This window comes from Urocitellus parryii, chromosome 11 (genome assembly GCF_045843805.1).
Source record: "Urocitellus parryii isolate mUroPar1 chromosome 11, mUroPar1.hap1, whole genome shotgun sequence".
Lineage (NCBI taxonomy): Eukaryota > Metazoa > Chordata > Mammalia > Rodentia > Sciuridae > Urocitellus > Urocitellus parryii.
In genome coordinates, this window is record NC_135541.1 from 46,925,083 (window position 1) to 46,946,868 (window position 21,786).

The 21,786-nt window shown below is 40.9% G+C and overlaps 1 protein-coding gene across 1 annotated transcript in view; it reads left to right on the forward strand.

The window, feature by feature from the left end:
* The window catches only part of Cachd1 (cache domain containing 1), a 200,531-nt gene that overhangs the window by 141,893 nt on the left and 36,852 nt on the right, over window positions 1-21,786 (forward strand). The window contains exons 5-9 of the mRNA XM_026411015.2: window positions 3,870-3,996; window positions 6,744-6,888; window positions 8,069-8,285; window positions 14,227-14,376; window positions 18,047-18,280. Of these exons, the coding sequence (XP_026266800.1) occupies window positions 3,870-3,996; window positions 6,744-6,888; window positions 8,069-8,285; window positions 14,227-14,376; window positions 18,047-18,280 (873 nt within the window). The remainder of the gene's footprint in view (window positions 1-3,869; window positions 3,997-6,743; window positions 6,889-8,068; window positions 8,286-14,226; window positions 14,377-18,046; window positions 18,281-21,786) is intronic.

A 21,786-nucleotide genomic window follows, 5' to 3' on the forward strand; every position in this document is an offset into this window, starting at 1 on the left:
ATGATGATAAGGACCCAGAGTGATCTTTTGTGGTCAGACTAAATGAGTCATGCACTGTATGAATTCTGATTTATTTAAAAAACACTCTTGGTCTCATTGGCTCGCCTTTTAATAGTTTCACTGGAGTCTATTTATTGTTACAGATGTTACTTTTAAAAGAGGTCATTGAGCTTTTCTTTACATCCAAAAGCAGTGTTTACCTTTTTGTTGTGAGGTAGGCAGAGCTGCCTGGGAAATGGTGTGAATATGCGATCAAGGTTAAGGCTTCAGACCCCAGGAGACAAGCAGAAGCATCCTCATCCATGTTTGCACATGCTCACATTAGCCGAGGCCTCGTGAAAGAGTGTGGCTGCTGGTCCAGGACATGACCTTGACAGGGGCACATTCCTCACAGAGGCGGGGAGCTAAACATCATGGTTAAAGGCCAGATGGACTCTCAGGTCCCCATCTCGTCCTAAGTTAAACCTCAGATTTGTCAGAAACCCTTTGGAGATGATAATATTTGCCATTAGGAATTTTGTGAAGCTAAGCCCCATGTCTGGGACTGCCTTATCACTACAGTGGCAAAATTCAGAAGCCTTGAAGAGGGTCTGTGTCATCTACAAAGACACAGTGACCATTATTTGGCCCTTTACTGAAGTTTGTGAGCACTGAACCAGACTGAATCAGTGTTTCTATGCTGAGAGCTGGTCATTTAAATCATCAATGGGTAGGGGATGGGTGGGAAGTCTGAAGTGTTCCTGCTCATCTGTGGGGTTCACCTTATTTTGATTTAATTTAAACACCTGAAACCTTAGTGTATATTAAAAGTTTCATTTGTTGAGGTGAGAATTTAATGGCCTTATGGGAGGCCATTATTACAAAATTCCTATTAGCACAAAGCTTGTCACATACAGTGCCTGGTAGGCGTTTGCTAAGATAGATTCTTGATTTTGTTTCATGGGACCCTACCTAGGCTTAACCCTGGGTAGCCCCAGGCATATGTTCCTGGAAGTAAGCAGGTTGACAGAGGTGGCACTGTGTGGCAGTTCAGTGGCACAGTCTCATGTTGTCTCATCATTTTCTTCTTCAAAAGTTTTAGTTAACGATCAACATAAAACAAGAGGTTTACTGACCAACATCTTAATGTTTGCTCCATCTTTGGAATGGTTCCAGTGACAGGTGGAGCTGGCTCTAATAGCAGACCTACATCTGTACCTGCCAGGAGGAAAGACGAAGCTGGCATTTTAACATCAGTCAGATATTTTAATTGCTGTCACGTTGGTTAATTTTTGAAAAGCAATCAAAATATTTGCCATGGCTCACAAAGATAGCCCTCAGAAAACATATTGCTGATGGCTGGAAGATGTCTGCTAAGTCAATAAAACTTTAAGCATAATGAATCTCGCTCTGATGGAGAAAGGAACAGGAGCCAAACAGACTGTCACTCTGTGTTCCACTTCATACAGGGCAACTGCAGATGACATGCACCTCTGTGCACTGTCTTTTGACAAGGTGGAGAGTTCTTGGCCTCTGGCTGGCCTCCTTTCTTGCTAAGGCAGGCTTTCCCATAGTGACCCTACTATAATGTCCCCACCCCTGCACATTGGTTACCTCACAAGAAGCAGTTAGGTATTCACACTACATTCCCAAGTGACCCAAAACTCCACTGTAGTGTGTGCAGGACGCCTAGCATCAAACCTGGTAGGTGGGATGCTGTTTCTTGTCCCTAACACCTTCTAACAGCCACAAGTAGATGTTCCCCACTTTTGGATAGCTCTCCTATGTATCTATCTAAGCTTTTAACCAGATAGAATGATAATTAATAAAAGGCTTAATGTCTATTTTTGGTCTCCCTTGCTAGTCTGTGTCTTTTGTTAGGTATAAATTTGATCTTTTGGAATTCCTTGTTCTCATCCCACCAAGCAGTTCCTGCCCATTGTTGCCAGGAATGAGTGAAGAAGAGTTGATCAAAAGCTAAATGGGCATCAGGATGATATATGCAAATACAGCGAGTGAAAGACAGCAGGACTTGGGACCTGAAGCAAGGGCTTCTCATGCCAAATGGGAATTCAGTCCAGCCTATATAGTGAGCCACCATGGCAGGCCAGCAGGTGTATAGAATGCAAAGAAGCAGACTAGCATCTTGCCTTCTTGAAGTTTGTGATGCTGTGGAAGAAGAAAGGCAGGTATATGTTTATCGTCCACACTATTAGACCACCAAGAGTACCATTAATCCCACTATATCCTGCCAATCTTTGCCTCTCCCATTTCAGAATTCTAATCTCTTGTATTAAATATGGCATAAAAACATAATATTGTAATTAGTTCACCCTTTTGTATTCAGGGCAGAAGGATTTGCTGACAGTATGCATTAGAGTCACAAGAGCTGTGTTTGAGATGTGACCTTACCACCTACCAGCTGTGGAATCAGCACACTGACCCGGCAGGCATTGTTGTAGTTACTGCTTACACAGACCTCAAGATGTAGCTGGGGATGAGGAAAGAGAGAAGGGTGAATTGATATTAAACAAATAAGACAATTTCAGATGTTGGCAAGTGTGCAGTGAAGAAAATAAATTGGGGTGATGTTATAAAGTGCCACCTCACATCTTTGAGCACCCGTTTCTTCATTTGTAACATGGAAATGAGACCACATGTTGCATTTGATATTTGTAAAAATTCAATGGAATTAAATAGCCTGTGTGAAAACCCTGTCTACAGTGGAAGTCATGGTTCGTCATCATTGTTAAAGTCACATCTCAGACCTTCAAGCCATAGAAACAGATCTTTAATTTGTCACCCAGGCATTTAGAGCTCTGTGTGTTTTTGGTCAAACACAGCCCATTCCTCTCTTCCTTTTGGCCTTTCCTCAGGCTCCTTCTTCCTTTGAATTGCTTTCTGCTCCATTTCCATCCCTGTAATTCTGTGCCAGTTGTGACCATAGGGTTGAATTCTTGCTCATTTCTGAATATCTTGCAGGATGTGAAGCAGTGACTGGCATTGAGTAAGTGTGTCACGAATGACTGAGTTGGTGTGGAACAGTACAAAAGGGCAAAAGAGCTTAAGGAAGGAGGGAAATTTTGATTGTGAGAGGGGGTACAAAAGACTTGCTGAGGGAATAGCAGCAGATGTAGATCAGCAGCAGGGAGGCAGCACACACAGCAGGACCACTTCACACAAAGAACACAGGAGATAGAACACCTGGTTTGGACTCCAACTGGGTCATTTACTGATGAAGTCTTTGGCAAACTGCTTACACTCACTAAGCATGTTTCTCAAGTTGACTCCAAAGTGGGGATAATAATATTACTAATATCCTAGGGTTGTTTCATGATTGAAATGATATGAATAACGGAAAGCCTCTCTCCCATCAGCTGGCACATAGGAATCATTTTATATGTAACAGCTCTCCTCAATGAGGATGATTCGAGCCCTTCAAGTGCCATCTGTGCTATCTCCCTTACTGTGAGTAAGACAGGTGAAGGCAAGGTCAATGCCATAGGTCTAGTCCTTCTGGAGACAAGGCCTAGTAACATCACTGTTTCCATAGTAAGAGAATGGACACCAGCCCAACAGGGACCAGCCCCATGAGGGGAGAGATTAATGCAAATGAATCATTTGTGCTGGAAAAAATAATCCAGGACATAAAATGTCACCCTACAAGGTTAAGAATCATAGCTTCACTTAACTGAAACATTGCATTTTCTATTCAAAGGATATTTTTTTAAGAAGCAGAAAAAAAAATGTTTTGTAGAAAATTTACAACCTCGTATCTAGCAGAATTTCTTCATACTACAAGCAGTTTATGCAAGACAGATGCCTGCAGAGCCAGGCCTGTGTACACCTGTGCATTTGGCGGTTATATTTCATTTTCTTTACTTCTCTAGTTCTTGCAGACAACCTGAAATCCAACCCTGGAATTAAGTGGCAGTATTTCAGTTCAGAAGAAGGAATTTTCACTGTTTTCCCAGCACACAAGTTCCGGTGTAAGGGCACCTATGAACATCGCAGTAGGTATGTAGACTTGCTTAATGAGTTTTTAATTATTGCTTAATAGTGATCTATGTTGAGCAGGCTGCAACTGTGGTTCCACAGAGCTCTTGCCTAGCATGTGCGAGGCCCTGGGCTTGATCCCAGGGCCACAAACAACAAAGAAAAAAGAGAATCTACATGAAATATAGATTTCTCATTTCCATACACAGCTGTGCCTGACAGCTCTAGGTTGAGAAGCTGGTTCTTGTTCTGAAATTATTTCACACTTTGATAACTGGAGATGTGGAAATGCTAGAATAAGGCAGATGATAAAGCTCAGAGCTTTTCAAAACTAATGCACCAACTACAGAACAGATAGATACTAATGAAATTGAATTGTTTGAAGTACTTAGAATGTGTTGAACTTCAGATGTCTTTATTGAAATATAAATAATGATATCGCTATAGCACAATTCTAGAACAAAACTCTATTGCAGTAGAGTTCATGATTCTCAACTTCCCTTTTTGTGATAAAAGACTTGGTTATACTTTTGAAATTTACATACCAATTTCAACTACCAGAAGTTTTAAGGGTATTCAGAAAGCATTGGATTAAAGATCACACTACCATCCTGCTTTTCTCACGGAAATGACTTGGGATTGTACCACATAGCCAGAGGGAGAGTAATGGTGAGATAATTTGTATGACAAGTCTCATCAATTTGCAGAACCCTGAAGGCAAAGATGCTTTCCTTTGAGCCCCGACAGTTTCCCATTTGCAGTGTCAGGTGTTTGATGCCAGAACATCTGGAGCTAGTGCGAGGAGGTGCCCACGTTCCACGCCATTTTCTGGAACCTAAATAAACAATGACTTTAGCTTCCTTTCATCTTGCCTTTAAATTGTGTCTAGGATTTTTCCCCACAGAAAATACTTCTGCCTTCTTCCTAGGAAGAAAACTTTTTATTGTTTGTATTGTCTCTTCCATCCCTCCCTAGCCACTCTGGTGGGGACTTGGGGAGTGTCTTGGAGACTGGACCAGAAGTCATGTCGTTGGCTTCTAGTTAGCTGTCTCAGGAGAGCAAAGGCTGTGGTGAACCATCTGATTCTCATTTGCTTCTAGGAGACAGCTTAGATGGCGTGTTGCTTCTAACGAAGCACCTGTGAGGGATAATCCAAAAGGGAGAGCAAGCCCTTGACACAAGTCAGCATTCACCAACGCCGCCCAACTGGGAGGTTTCCCTATATCTCCAGCCTAAGCCTTATAGATTGCTATTCCCATTTCTCCTTGTACCGACTGTTGTCCTCTGATGCCTTTGTGAGATCTCTGCAACCCTCAAAAGAGTGGAGTGTGTTTCAAAACATAGCAACATGAGAAAGAGATCCTGGATACCAGTCATGCGGAGTTGGCCTTCCCATTTATACATTTAACCTTGAATTTATGTATCCCACAGAAGCAGATTTAACAACATCATGAGACAATGTTAATGCATATCCCACTTTTCATTTGCATTGAGTTCAGTTGGAATGAAGGAAGTATTTTGTTTTAAAGAAAATCCTCTGCCCTCATTTGGAGAACCTCAAAAATGAAGTATTTAACCTAGTTGTCTGTTGGGATGGTCAGATGTTCCTCTTTTTGTTTCTGTTTCCTGTTCCATTTCTATGGTCACCTCTCCTGGATTCATTTCATCCCATTTCCCTCCTGGCTCAATGGTATTGACCAGTGAAAATGTAATAATGGTACTTTAGTATTAATTCAGGGCTGTTGGCTTGAAAACAATTAGTGTAAACTTGGCCAGCTTTTGAGGGTTTTTTGTTGTTGTTGTTTTTTGTTTTTTACTTTGCGTACATTTCTCAATTTGTGCCCAGGCTTTTGTGACTCAACTGGCATCTAAGATTTCACAGAAAAATTTAGTGTTTTAGGAGTATCAATAAAGGAGAGAATTCTCTTGAGGCTGCTTTGCTTTCCTAAACTCCCCTTAATTTGTTCCAGCTTTAAAACTGTGAATAGAGACCTCATTAAACCTCTTCTCACAAACCCTTCTGCACTGCACATTAGCAGAAGGCTGCTCTGGTTGAAGGCATTTCTCCTTTGTGGTTGCACTCCACCCTCTCTTTCTTAATGTTGGCAAACAAAAACCTAGCAGAAAGAGTGGGGATCATAGGCTTGGACAAATCTTGGTGGCATGGTCTTAAACGCTCAGATAAGGGGCCTTTGGGAGGCTAACCTGTGTGGATAGTTTCAGCACAGAAAGGAAAAGGGGTCTCTTAGCAGGAGTGTTTATGTGCAAAGAGGGAAACAAAACCTGCCATTCAAAGCCGCTTAGCACATCCACCGGTTATGGACTAGCTCACTTCTTGCACTCTGTCAGTCTGTGAAGAATTCAACAGTGGCAAGTAGACCTTCTCTCCCTCTTGGCTAGTTTCTATAGTCCAAGGGTCCACCAGTTCATTTCCTGCAGCAGAATGGCATTGCCATGAAGAAATGAAAGGTGATTTTTAAGTGTGCTAAAAAAAAGCCAGCTTCCCAGAGGATTTGCTTCCTAAAAACTCCCCTCATCATTAAAGTCATAAATTCCCAATCCCTGTTTCAACACAAAATGTTGTCTGGAGGTGGTATTTTCAGTGCACCAATTTGGTTTCTCCTTCCATGCTGATTTCTCCCTCTTTGTGCATCAGAAGAACACGTAAATACCGCCTTGCCCACACATCTGTAGTGTCCAGAGTCGTGTTAGGTTGAGGCCTTTCACCTGTACCAGAACTGACTCCAGAGGGCCTTTTCTCCCTCTAGACCCATCTACGTCTCTACTGTACGGCCACAGTCCAAGCACATCGTCGTGATCCTGGACCATGGGGCTTCAGTCACAGACACCCAGCTTCAGATCGCCAAGGACGCTGCTCAGGTCATCCTCAGCGCCATCGATGAACATGATAAGGTGACATGGTCGTACTGGTCCCTATGGCATGGGGTCTTCCTTGAAGGTCTTTTTAAAATTATTTTTCTGTTTTATGATATACTGTTATATGCCACATAGCAACACTGTAAGTCCATAATGGACCACATATACACCAAGGGTCCCATGAGATTGTAATATAGCCTCAGTTTATAGTAGGTAATAGATCTAGCTTTGTGTAAGTAGATTACGCTGCTTACTTAGAACATAGAGTGTAACAGAGTGTGTGATATTCACACAAGAGCAAAATTGCCTAATTATGCATTTCTCAGAACACCTCTCCATCATTAAGCAGCACATGCCTATGCATTTTTAATCCATCTTTTTAAAATGATTGTGGGGACAGGAGTGATTTAATTTTACTTTAATATTTGTGAAAGCTACTGCCAATCTGACAAACCTCCCTTATAACTAATACCACCATCTAGCAGAGTCCCACTTCCTTTGTGATGAGCTAGAACTTTCACAAAGTGATGCTGTGGAGGAGAAGGGTAAGGGAATCTGGGTGCTAATGGGTGGCTGAACTTTATCTCAAGATTAGTGGGAAGTGAGGGAAAAAGGAAAACTACTAGAGGTTACTAATCTCAGAGCACACCTTAGCGATAGGTATAGCTAATGATAATCTATTGCCTTCAGGTATTTTCTTCTTCATCATTCTGACGTTTTCATCTCCAAGGGTTTTACTCATGAACCCAGTTGATTAGAGTACACCCACCATGCCCCTACCCCCAGCCTTAACTCCAGTTTATAAAACAAGATGGCTAGTTCCTGCTAAGGTTATTCTTTGTATGAATTTGGCTTTTTGTTGTTTTTTAATGTTACACGTGAACACTGTACTACTACCTCATTTGGGGATCAAAACCAAACTCTACAGTCCCCTCACCTTTTACTAATCCTTTTCAAATTTGATAGATCGGTGCCTCCAGGCATTTACTTTTAAATTCATAAGCTGTTCTATACTACTTCTCACTGATTGGGTTTTTCTGATTCTTAAAAATCCTGGCCAGCACAGTGGCACACACCTATAGCCCCAGATGTGGGGTCAAGAGGATTGCCTGAGCCTAGGCAACAGAGCAAGACACCCCCATCTCTAAGTTCTAAAAAATTCTTTAAATGGTGGGGTAACAAATTTTGTTGTGTTATTTTTCTCCCATTCCTCTAGATTTCTGTCTTAACTGTGGCAGACACTGTCAGGACTTGCTCACTAGACCAGTGCTACAAGACCTTCCTGTCTCCAGCCACCAGTGAGACGAAAAGGAAAATGTCCACCTTCGTCAGCAGCGTCAAAGCTTCAGACAGTCCCACACAGCACGCATCAGGGTTTCAAAAGGCATTCCAGCTGATTCGAAGCACAAACAATAACACAAAATTCCAAGCAAGTAAGTGTCTTTTGAGAACTCATAAGCATAACATAGGAATCAATAGGACTATTGAGTTCAGAACTGTGTTTGGAGAGTTGTTGTTTTTTTTTTTTTTAATCACTTTGGGATAAAATTTTCACTTATTGTCTTCATGGTCATTTAATACGAGGATCTTACTAGATTTTCTCATCCTTTCCAGCCAGAGGTGGTCAGTTTGCATGATTTCTTGACTCCCAGGGTTTCCTTTTCCTGTGTCTTTATTAAGAACATGTCCTCACTTATTTCCTAAGGGAATATCCACATCCTTTTCAGTGTTAATTGGCAGCTCTGCCTGCCCGTGGACCTGGGGTCGATGCCTGCTTGTGCGCATGTGCACTTGAAGGGGGCTGCTGGAATTCTTGCCTTGATCCTTCCTTCTTCTAACCAGCTGTCATTTAGATGAGCACAGCCCTTCAAATGTACAAAGACACTCTAATTTAATTTTCATGTATTAAAGAAAATCTGGAATCAGGGTGCATGCTAACATAAAGGAAGGAATATTTGAAATGGAATTCAAGCTTTGAAACTACTGGAAGGAATCTGTTTCATTTTCCCTTTTATATTCAAAAATCTGTTTGGAGCTTTTTTTTCTTTTTTTGAAAACATTAATATATCCTATTGAGATAAATTTAAGGAATGCATTTTCAGGCTCTTCCATGTGTCCGTGTTTAAACGAAGACAGCGCTGATAAGCACAAAGCATCGTGCCTGGCACATAATGGGCCCTTGAAAGAAGGAAGCTGCTGTAATTGTTACAAATGATGATACTACGTGCAATAATGGCTTTGTCTTTCTTTGTTAAAAAAAAAAAAAATTACCCAAAAGTTAGCAGTTTAAAACTACATACATTTATAATCTCATATTTTCTATAGGTCAGGAGTCCAGGCACATCTTTGCTGGGTCCTCTATTTAGGGCCTCATGAGGCTAAAGACTAGATGTCAGCCAGGGATATTGTTTCATTTGAGGTTCTGAGCCTTCTTCTGAGCTTGCATATTTGTTGGCAGAATTTGTTTCCTTGCAACTATAAAATTCGTGTTGGTTTGCTTCTTCAAGGCCACTGGAAGAACATCTCTTCTGCTTAAAGTTCCTATCTTGAAGGAAGGCTTGGACCTCTTTTAATGGGTTCATCTGATTACATCAAACCCACTGTCTTGCCAAAAGGACCTTAATTACATCTCCATGATTCTTCCATCTCAATCAGATATGTAGCATGACCCACAGGAGTGATGTCCTATCACATTCGCCACATTCTGTTGGTTAGAAGCAAATTATAGTTTATGCCAAGAAAAAAGAATGACACATTGCTCTGGATTCTTTGGATCATCTTAGAAATTTTTCCTGCCAGCATTGGCAAATGCCAGCTATCCACAGGCCCATATCACAGGATAGCTAAGTGTTAAATTGAGCATGGTTCAGTAGGGCTGGTGGACAAGACAGATTGGCTAGTTGGTCAGGGCTACAAACCTGTCAGTGTTCTTTCCCAGAAGCGTTGTTTCTACCTAATTCTTAGTTATCTGGCCGTCATTAGAATTTAAGACCAGTTTTGGTTGTTACATTTCCAAATAATGGAGAGAAATGTTAGACTAGCAGTTGCAAACTCAGATGCCCACCGTGACCAGGCAGCCAATGTGGGACCAGCAAGGCAGGAGTATGGTAATGAGGATCAGTTGGAGAGCATGGTAAGCCTGAGAGTGTGTGATCCACCAGAAGGGCAGGTGCTTTTGTGTCCAGTCTATTTTTGGCATGCAGAAATACCTGCCCAGTGCTGCCAGATCTTCTGACTCAAGAGAAGCTAGAAATGTGGATTTTTAATGTGAAATTCCTTAGTTTTCAAGTGTTGACATTCATCCAGCTTTAAAACCACAAATAAAGACCTCATTAAACCTCTTCTCAAACGGCTCCCTGAGCTGGACATTAGCAGAACCCTTTTTTGATGGGAGGCATTTCTCCTTTGGGATTTTTTTTTTTTGTGTGTGTGTGTGTTTGTTTTTCTTAATGTTGGCAAACAGAACATGGCAGGAAGACTGATCATCAAAGACTTAGACATATTTTGATGGCCTGGGTTTCAAAATGCTCAGAAAAGCCTCCTTTAGGCCAAGACATTTTTAAGGTTTAGGTCACTATCCTCCATTTGGCAGCATGTACTGGCAGTTCAGAGAAACAAATACAAATTAGTTTGTATAAAGAAATGCTCTGGGGATTTGCATTGTCCTCTTCATCTAGGAGAGGTTTTAAGGTGCTCTCAAGCAGTATAGCCTAGTGATTTAGTATGTGTTTTGAATTTCAATTGGGGTTCTAGTCTGAAACTTTTCTATCCTTGTGAGCTAGAGTAAATTAATTGACCTCTCCTGTCCCCATCCATAAACTGGAGGTGACAGTAAGTTCAAGGTTCCCATCATAAGTATTCAATAATGTTAGCTGTGGTTATTATGATATTCCATTTCCTACAAGACTTCTCACTCCAGCCAAAGTAAACCAGATTCCTCAGGGGTCCTAGGTTGACCTCAAGCCCAAAGATGACCAAGGACCACTATAACCTTGGCAACAGCAAGTGAAGGGTCTGTATACTACTCTTAGGAGCTCAAACTCTACATCATTACTTCATGCCACAGATGATTATTTAACATCCACTGTGTATCTGGTGCTGCTTCATATGTCATGGGGCAAGGTTATTTAAATGAGTAAGACCTACCCTTTATGATTGTTGTAAGGATTAGCCCATGCATGGAAGCAAAGCATCTGCCCCATGTTAGTAGTCATATAAACAGAAGCTACATGTCATAAACCACTGTAGCTTTGCATTAATTTGCTTTGTACTAATCTGCAAATCCAAAACTTTTATTCAAAGCTGGCTCTTTTTCAGTCCCATAGTAGATCCATTAGTGCTACCAATAACCCTTTTAGATTTTTTATTCCAAGTTTGGAGAATGATTGATTAGGGAATCATTTTATAGCCGAAGGAGTGAGATGATTAGGAATGGGAATCAAATTATATGGGCAGAGCTCAAATTTGAATTGCTTTTCCACTTTCATATGGATCCCCAAAAAACATGATGGTGACTTAGAGAGTTTTCAAATGAAGAGTCTGCAAAATTCTTTTCAATTTCCATACTGTGTCTTTTCTCTGCCCCAAGTTTCAATAATTAACCATCCCTAACATTACCATTTGCAAGTTTTAAATTTCTTTGAGTGATTTGGGGGAAAATATTTTGATGAGTCAAAAAAGTCAGCTCAGGGGCTAGGGTTGTGGCTCAGTGGTAGAGTGCTTGCCTAGCATGCATGAGGTACTGGGTTCGATCCTCAGCACCACCTAAAAATAAACAACTAAAATAAAAGTATTGTGTCCATCTACAACTAAAAAAAGTTTTTTAAAAAGTCAGATCAGATTTGACAAATCTGATAACTAAGGATGGAAAAAATAAGTGTAGGAGTGGAGTCAGGGTTTGGAAAGAACCAGTGAGGATACTTACAGAATATATGCCTTATTGTCGGAATAGAACGAAACTATGCTTGGCTGCTCAACAGCCTGAGGGTGCAGATCTTCTGGCTTTTCAGTCATGACCCCTGCCATATAACCCAGGTCTTGGTGACAGTGAATTCTATCCAGAACCATAAACCTAAGTAAGAAAACCCAAAGTGTTTTCTTTTAGGTCAGTCCAAGTCTCACAAGGAATTGCCTCGTACTGTATATCAGCCCATGGTACAGCTGAAGCCTCACCTTCCCCTTCCCCAGGAGGAATGGAGTGGTTTTCATTCTTTCATTTGTTTGTGTTTTTATTCTGGAGCTTAAATTTTTTAGGATCGTAATAAAATAATTTAATAAAATAATTGACAGGAATGTATTTACAACCCTGAAATAAATATTGACACCTAGTTTAAGATAGGAATTTTCCTAAAACTTAAGGATACACACACACACACACATACACATTTGCATCATACATTTGCATCAGTACTCACTTTTCTAATCTCTGAAGACCACACAATGGAATTTTCATTTGTACTTAAGGTTTGTTACAGGAGTATTCAATCATCAAAACTGACTTTAAGACTTGCTTATATATGAAGTGTTGGTAGTATGTAAACAAACTTTGTATTTATTTCTTTGAGTCACATTCTATTAAAGTCACTTTAATTGTCTACAACATTGATACAACAAATTAACATTTCAATTCTGCATATTAATGAACACTTCAAAACCTAAAATGGAAATTTTCAGACTGAAAGAAATTCTAGCATTATGTCTTACTATTAGGATAATTTTCAGGGTAACTATATTTGTCATCTATTGTTGTATAATGAATTACCTCAATACTTAATGTCTTAAAACTATAAATATGTATTGGCTCATAGTTTCTATGGGTCAGGAATCTGGACACAGCATAGTTGGGTGCCTCTGATTCAAGGTGTCTCAGAAGGTTGCCGTCAAACAATTACTGTCATCTCTGAGTCCAACTAGAGGAGGATCTACTTCCAAAGTCACATTGCTGCTTGGAGGACTTTCAGTTCTGAGAGCCTCATTGCTTGCCTCTCCATAGGATAATTCCCAACACACCCGCTGGCTTCCCTCAGAGTGAGAAAATACCCACAGCAGGAGACACAGTCTTTTTATAACCTAACCTATCTTGACATCTTACCACTGCTGATGCATCTGCTCACCACAAGCAGGTTACTAAATTTAGTCTAAACTCAGGGAGGCAACCTCCCAAGGACATGATTATCAGAGGTGAACTTATTGATGGACCAACTTGGAGACTGTCAAAGTGATTCCAACAACAAAAAAAAATGACAATGATAGGAACCCAAAGAAATAAATATATAACAAATATTTATTTCCCAATAAAAGGATAATATGCAGGGTGTCCTAAAAATATCAACTGAATCAAAGAACCTTAGATTAGAAAGAAATATAAAATTCACGTTCTTACTTCCCTCCTTTTATTAAAGTGATTGTTCACCCTCCACCTGTGCATCTGTAGTGGTAAGAAGCTTATCACCTTCATCTTTGAGTCCATCTAGTTGATGTAAGTACTTCTCACTTAGCCAGAACTACTTCTCAGTCACTCCGTCCATTAGTCCATTTAGAGAGTAATTTAAATCTCACATCACAGGCACTTCTTCAGACCAAGAGAAGGGTGTGTGTGTTGTTGTTGTTGTTATTATTGTTGTTCAGCTTCTTCCTCTTCTCTTTTACCCTCTTATGCTATTACCCTTTTACTTATACTTTTTATATGAATTAACCCACTAGTCCTCACAGCAATCCTCTGAAGTCATGGTGCCATTACCCCATTTTATGGATAAGGAAATGTCTGGTAGAGAGGTTCAGACATTTGTCAAATGACCCCAACACAGGACATAAGTAGCAGAGCTGGATTCTGAGCACGTGGCTCTATGTCCCTGTTTTTACTGTTCCACTGCATGATGCTGATGAGTTTTCAAAATAAAAAATCTACCTGGGGCAAATAACCTTGCATCCCTGAAGAGCCTCTGGAAGAACCATCATCTTAAAGCCTAGTCCCCCCAAAAATGTGGTTCATGGTGATGATCCTTCATCCCTGAGGAAAGAATAAGTCATGTTTGGAATCCTCTGGTTCAGAAAGCGGGAGAGCCCTCCACCTGGGCTGGCTCACATTACCACAGCCAGCGGTGTGTAAAGGAAATCTCCTCCTTTTATTTAATAAATGGATCAGGCGCATCTTTCCGTGATGCTGGATTAAATGAGGCTGCAGTGTCCAGAGAGGACAGGATGGAAAGGAGGCGGGGGTGGGGAGATGAAAGCCACCCATCACTCAGGGAGGAATGGGAACTGGGGGCCTGCAGGTCCTCGGGGTGGGCACATCCAGGAGAAATGAAAAGGTCGCTGCACAGCTGCCACCAGCCGGAGTCCAAGCATAACAGCAGTTTGTATGTTTTTGTTTAGATACAGACTTGGTCATCATTTACCTGTCAGCTGGCATTACATCAAAGGACTCTTCGGAAGAAGATAAAAAGGCAACTCTTCGTGTCATCAATGAAGAAAATAGCTTTCTGAACAACTCCGTAATGATTCTCACCTATGCCCTCATGAACGGTAGGCAGTGATTCGAGATTTTTCTTTCAGATGAAAGTTCCCTCTAAGTGAATGCTGGGTTTTTTTTTTAAAAAAAAAAAGAGAGAGAGAGAGAGAGAATGAGAGAGAGAATCATGACCAGGCTTTGATGAAGGCTATCAGAAGAGGCGAGCAGCTCTTCTACCTAATGCTGGTGTTCTGGGCAGCTTGGGGTGCCCCTTTCCCTTCATCTCTTTGTCCCGCCGACTGCTCGTTCCTAAACCTCCACTTTCATGGTCTTCAGAGGATTTTGTCCAGCTCCCTTTTTTCAGTTCTTCTTCATAGTCTAGGTGATCCAAGGTTTTGATGCTACGTGGAGGTCATTAACTTCTCTCATTGGTTTCGGCTGCGGGAAGCCAAAGCACTGGCCTAGATTCTTCCATGTCACTGAGGCTATGAATAGCAACTTTTCCTGTGGAAACTCCTCCTGAAGCCTCTTCAGCCTCTTTCTTCACCTCAGCTTCCATGGCTGTCACGTGGAGATAAGAGCGACCTACTTTGCAGGGCTGTATTAGCCGTGGGGCACGCAAACACTAAACTAGTACCTGGCCCTTCTCAATACTCGTTAATAGGAATCGTGTTCCTGATAAGTGACAGTGTTTCAAAGAGGCTTAGTAAACTGACAAATTCAAGGAAAGATTTCATTTGCTCCCTCCTGCTGTCCAGCATGTCCTTCAGGATGTGTGCAACTCAATTTCCTGCCTCTGCACCTCATTGCTTTTCTTTTGCAGTGCCTTCCTCCTCGGGTCCTTGTCCTCGGTATTCCTGGTAGCCGACTTCTCTTGTGGTTCAGGGGCCACATCTTGATCATTCAGTCTCCCCCATGTTCTTTCCCAGAGTTTCTTCTTTAGAGAATCCCTGGTTCTCAATTTTAATCTGGTAAGGATTATTTGGGGAGTGCCTTAATGGTGCAGATTCCCAGACTCCGCCCTCAGATTCTTACCCAGATCCTCTTAAGGAAGGACCTAGGAACCTGTTTTCACCAGGGTGAATTTTCTCTTGGTGTTTTATGGCCAGGTCTGAAAGAACACAAGCTCCTCTGTCCAGCTTCCATATCTGTAGGGTTGTTGTAATAAAAAAATAAACTATTAAAAAATAAAAATAAAAACCCATAAAAATAAATGATGTGTGTTCAAAGTTGTTAACATAGAACCTGGTAAATAAATAACAAGGCAGCTGAAGGAATGAATAGAGGAGGATGTGGTTTCCTGTCAGACAGCACAGCTAAAGGTGGAGGATGTCACTGCTGTTCTGGTCGGGCTCCCTGTTCAGCATGGCGTCCCCACATGCCATGCTTTCTACTCATGAGCAAGTCCCCCACTGTATTGCAGTGAGGTGCTCACACAGTGTCCCCTTCCCTGTCCCTCCACTTTCCCCTAGTATGTGAGCTTTGCAGACATGAACTGTGTCTTTGTTTTCTCTGTACCCTGAGAACTTGGTACAGGACCGAGCACAGTTGAGGTAGGTGCAAGTCCCTCTTTTTGCCTGGTCACGTAACCCTCGGGGTCATCTCTGACTGCTTGCTGCTCCTGTTACTTCTGTGGTGCCCTGATAATTCCACACTTTCAAACCTCCAGGGACTTCATCCACCCATCCTTATCTCCTTCTCTTTCTCCTTTTCATCAAACCAAACACATACCCACCAGTTGTCTCTCTTCCCTCTTTCCCAGAATGCAATTTCTGAGGGTTGTTCACCAGGGTGGACATATGCCCTGACTAGATCAGGCATGGTTCAGACAGGTAAGCAGAGCCACTCTGAGAATTTTGGAATACAATTTTATTATTGGAATTAAATGTACACAGTTATAGGAGAAACTGGAAAGGTAAAGATCCAGAAAAGAAAGCTGACACTTCAGAAATTATAGTCACCCCAATGAAAGCTTGTAAAGAAGTCTAAAATTGGGAAGTCTGAGGACCATTTAGGAGCCTGGTATAGAAGCCTCTGGAAGGTTGTTGGCTTTTCATGGCTGCTGGTCCTTGTGTGCTCTCCGTGAAATATCTTGAACATGCCTAGGGTTGCTGTTGATGAGCAAGCCAACCGAAGAGTGGGACAAATTGGAACATTCTATTTCACATTCTATTTCCTCTCTTACTTCATCACCCAAAACTCAAAACACTGGCTTTTGTCATCTTTAACTAGAAAGCATGTAGTTTGGAGAACCTGGGAAATATAGTTTCCAGCACGACCATGTTAGCAGTAGACAATCCAGCATACTTATCAGTCTGCCACCCTACAGACCCTACCTTCTACCAGCCCTAAATTTCATGAAAAACCAACACTTGATAACTTTCCACCCCACACTGTACTGCTTTGCCTAGCAGATACTCTTGTCAGTTTTCACATTTCGAGTGAGCCAAGCAATACATGCAAAGAAAGGAAACGTATTTACTGCCTGATATATCACTTCACCTCTGCAGGCTTCTCAAGGGTATAAGGTTGGGGGTCAGTCATGGCTTTTTGTTGTCATTTACTCTGGAGCATACCCCTGGCCTCCCAATCTCAATTCATACCAAGCAAAGGAAACAATAAGTCAATTCTGACCTAATTTGTCCCAGGTATTATTTTCCTTTCGTTTAGAATTGTATGAGTGGAGTAAAATACAATGTTTTTCTAAATACAATGTTTTGTGAAAGAAATCATATCCATTCGATTCTGCCACTACATGAGGAATAAACGTCTAATGCTAGAAAAGTCTGTATTACCTATATAGAAATGATGAAGACACATATGGTAGGTGAACCATGAAAGCTTCAGATTCTTTTCAATGACTGAATGGTTCATGGTTTGCTATTAAATCTTCAAGAATATGAGGCAAACCCTTTTCAAAACACAATGGTAGAATCTCAATAGTGATGGAGATCATGTGAATTTGTTTACAATGGTACCCATATGTGATCAGTTACTAATCCTTTTGACTGTGTTCCAACAATAGCAAACTAAAAAACATGGTTTATTAAATTTATTTTTTGCTATAGATTACAGATGTTGTAGAACAATACATCCCAGTATGCCTAAATCTTTTTACAAAGTTTTCAAAACCCTCTAAATATAAAAAGTATACATTAAATAAATCGAATTCAGTATTATCCTAACAATATCAAGCATGAAAACATTTGTAATTAAAATGAGCTTAAGGAAACAGGGTTTGGAGGCATCACTAAATGCAATCCATAATTCTTTCATTTAGTTTCATGAGATTTTGGCAAGTGGTTTTGTGGGGAAAGTAAGGAATGAAATGGTAAACTTCTTTAAAACTCTTACAATTTCATCTCCTACTTTAAATTAAATACAGACTTGTTAACCGTTACTTTTGCTTTCACTTATTAAATGCAGCAAAGGAATCTAAATCTTATAATTAAGCTTTTTGGAGAACACATCCTTGCTGAAGAGGGTTCCTTTATTTACTCACATGTTTTTCATCACTGACCTTTGAAGAATCCCTTTACCCTCTTGGCTATTTAAGGGAAGACTCTGTCTCAAACTTTGTTCCTCAGCAGGAACTGGTCTTTGTTTCCTGAGTCCATATTGTGTCTGAAAAGACCCCTTTGACTTTGTAAGACCTCATCCATGTCCCTATTGGATCTAAGTGGTAAGACGCTGTGCATATTAACCCTTTGGCTTTCCATGGTTTTCCCTTGCCTTTGATTTCAGATGGGGTGACTGGTTTGAAAGAGCTGGCTTTTCTGAGGGACCTGGCTGAACAGAACTCTGGGAAGTACGGGGTGCCGGACCGGACCGCCCTACCCGTGATTAAGGGCAGCATGATGGTGCTGAACCAGCTGAGCAATCTGGAGACCACAGTTGGCAGGTTCTACACAAACCTTCCCAACCGGATGATTGACGAAGCTGTCTTTAGCCTCCCCTTCTCTGATGAGATGGGAGATGGTGAGTTTGGAGAATACCTCCTACTAGAGGAAGGGGGAAAGAAATGAACAGGAAGAAATGGGCACCACTTTCTGGGGATCCCAGGCCTGTGAAGCCCTCTGCCATATAACCTGTAACCCTGTATTCTACAGCAGAAATTCCCAGCCCTTTTTCTCCTTATTGCCCAAGCCTCAGTAGATAGAATGACATGTTTTTTGATGAGACTTTGTGAGGATTCTTCAGTATCCAAATTTGGTCATTTGGAACCAAGAGGTAGCTTTGCATCACAAATAAATAAAACTCAGAAGTACTTAAAGTTTAGCCTCAAAAGCCAGGCACCAGGGCCTACTCAAACAAATAGAGGGAAGGAAGCATCAGATGGGATCCCAAATCCCATCCTTCCATTAAATAGTTGTCCTTGGTAACTTATTAATCTCATTAATTCTCCATTTTGTCATCTACCAAAGAAGTTATATTTCTAGTTTTTAGGTACTAGATCCATTATCTGTAATAATTAATTAGCAGTAACTGGCATACCATCCAATAATAATAACTGCTTTCATTTATTATATATATAAAATAGGTGGACCTATTATCTTATTTTATTTTTATGTAGTACTAAGGAGCAAACCCAGTGCCTCACTCATGCTAGGCAAGCACTCTACCACTGAGCCACAACCCCAGCCCTTTATTTATTTCTTAATGTACTATTTTACCTTTGCTGTTTTCATCATCGTCATCATCCTAATACTCATGATATGATGTTGGATAAATCGTTCAGCCTTCACATGATTCAATTTCCTTATCAAAAAAATGGCAATTATGAAGATTAAATGGAATATTATATATATCCAGTGTCTAGGAAAATGACTGTTCAATAGTATATTCTCAGGGAAATGCAGTCTGTTTCTTTCCCTCCTCATGTCCACATGCATTCTTTTTCCTACAACCCTGACACCAAAGTTTGAATAGGCAGCTTATTACTGACCAGACAGCATCATGAGTCGAGATCTTGTTTTAATGTGCTGTTAACTTGGAACTCTCACAAATACAGATATTCAAAGAAAACACAAATATAAAAAGTAACAAGCCTCGCCAACTCTGGAGGCTGAGGTAGGAGGATGATAAGTTCAATCACAGCTTCAACAACTTAGGGAGACCCTAAGCAATTTAGTGACACCCTGTTTCAAAATAAAAACTGAAAGGGCTAGGAATATGGCTCAGTTCAATTCCTGGTCCCCCCAAAATAGATAGATAAATAAATAAACAAACAAACAAATAATAGCAAGCCTACAGAGAATGTGTTTTAAAGAAGCAGGTAAACATGTTCTTTCTATAAAGAAGAAATATGGCGCCAGGAGTGGTGGTGCCCACCTATAATCCCAGCTACCCAGGAGGCTAAGGCAGGAAGATCACAAGTTCAAAGCCAGCCTCACCAACTTAGTAAGACCCTGCCTCAAAATAAAAATGTAGCTCCATGGTTAAGTGCACCAGGGTTCAATCCCTGGTACCAAAAATAAATAAAAGAAGAAAAAGAAACATGGCAACTGCTATCACACCTTGATTTTTCTATCCTTCCTCTTTCTGAAAGGGTTTACAGATGTATGTAGGACTGAAAAGTACATCTGAGATTAGGTTATTTTATAGTAAAAACACTGTGTCTTGAATGCAAGTGACCATTGCATTAGGCTGTGTTACTAAGAGCCAGCAACTCGTTGTGCCAGGCAGTGGTAGATAAGGCACACAGTTCACCCTTGCGGAGATCTTATGTCTGCTAAGAGAAGGAGAGATCAAAAAATCCAATTAATATTGTGTGAACAGAACAAAGATAGATGTAGATACCTAGTCCTGTACAAAGTTGGGATTAAACAGCCCAATTTTACTACCAATTAGTGGTGTCAGGAAGGGTGGGACCCTTCCTAAAATTTAACTCTGCAGCCCAGAGAGCTACCCAGAATGCTTTAAACCAAATCATGTGTCAACCTTTGGTCACCTGTTGGCTGTGGTAATCCAGATCTTAGTATTGAGTCTTGTTTTATGAGTCCTGTACAGTGGGTTTCAGTCATTGCTTTATAGATCTGTTGAGTTCCCCACATAGAGTGTGTCTTTTCATTTTGTGTTTTCAATCCCTAGAATTATTGGGTGACACATCCTCTAGCTCCATGACATGAGGACTTCAGTCTAGGGAAACCCATGTTTACATGGCTCTAATTCAAAACCACCATGGATTAAAATGTCAGTTACTGAACATGTATTGCTTTGAAAAAGCAAATCTCTGTGCTTTTGGTTCACAGAGAGTGTTGCAGGATTTTTGTCAGTGTGGCAAGAGCTTAGCATACTTCATTTGCCACAAAGGGATCAAGAGTGTTCTGTCCAAGTTGATAATTGAAAAGTGAGATTGTGTTTCTTTTTTTTTTTTTTAATACTTTGTTCTCAACAAATCCCGAGGAGAATAGAAATTTGAAATGAACATTCATCTTAGTCACAGGGCATTTCTGTAGTACTTTACTGAAATCTATGAAAATAGCTTTAATCTTAGACAAAAGCTCTGGAAAAATGTGGCTTGCATTTGGGGACCTCTGTTTCCATGTTGGCGCTCACTGTGCTGCTCCTGCCACTTATAACCCATCCATCCAGGGCGACCTGAACAAAAGTTTCCGCAAAATGCATTCTTAAAATCTTCTTAAATACCTGTTTTTCTTAAGTGTTTTAAAACAGAGCTGGGGGGTGTAACTCAGTGGAAGAGCACTTTTCTAGCATATGCAAGATCCTGGGTTTCCTTTCCCAACTCCTCAAAAAAAAAAAAAAAGAAGTTTTAGAACAGACAAAAGGCATTCTAACTCTGAACTGCTCAGTGAAGGATTTTTGACATAGAAGAGACCCTCATTGCATGACTTTTCACACCCTTCCCCTTCTAGGTGAGGCATGTAGTGAGTCTCTGGGACCACCTCGATTCAACAGTATCTCAAGTAGACATTATGGGCAAACCCTGTGAGGAGGCCTGTTCTTTGTAGAGTCTTCATGAGCGTCCAGATCCCTTTCCTGAGTGTTCTAGAGAAGAGATTTTCTGATATACCACTAAGGCAGGCAGGTGCTCCCAAGTGCAGGAAAATACAAGGTCAAGTAGAGATAAACAACCCACCTTTGTCTTTATAGTTTTGTTTACAGCCATAAGAGTGTAGCATTGTTAGGAATCATAGAGATCATTTTGTGTCAGCTCTATATCTAGTACATGAAGATGCTTATTCATCAAGGTGGCACAACCTTCCCAACCTAGTAATGGAGCCGAAGGAGAGCCCAGGTGCTCAGATTGGGCCTTCCTCCACCACTTACACTCTCTACTTCTTCCTGTGTGCTTTTCTCCTTTTTTAATTATCCTTAAATAGCCTATTGTTTTTATATGGAACTAAATATGGTTTGTATACTTTGAAAGGGGTTGTGGATTTTTTTGTTTTGTTTTCTAAGAAGAAATGTAGGGGCTGGGAATGTGGCTCAAGGAGTAGTGTGCTTGCCTGGCATACGCGGGG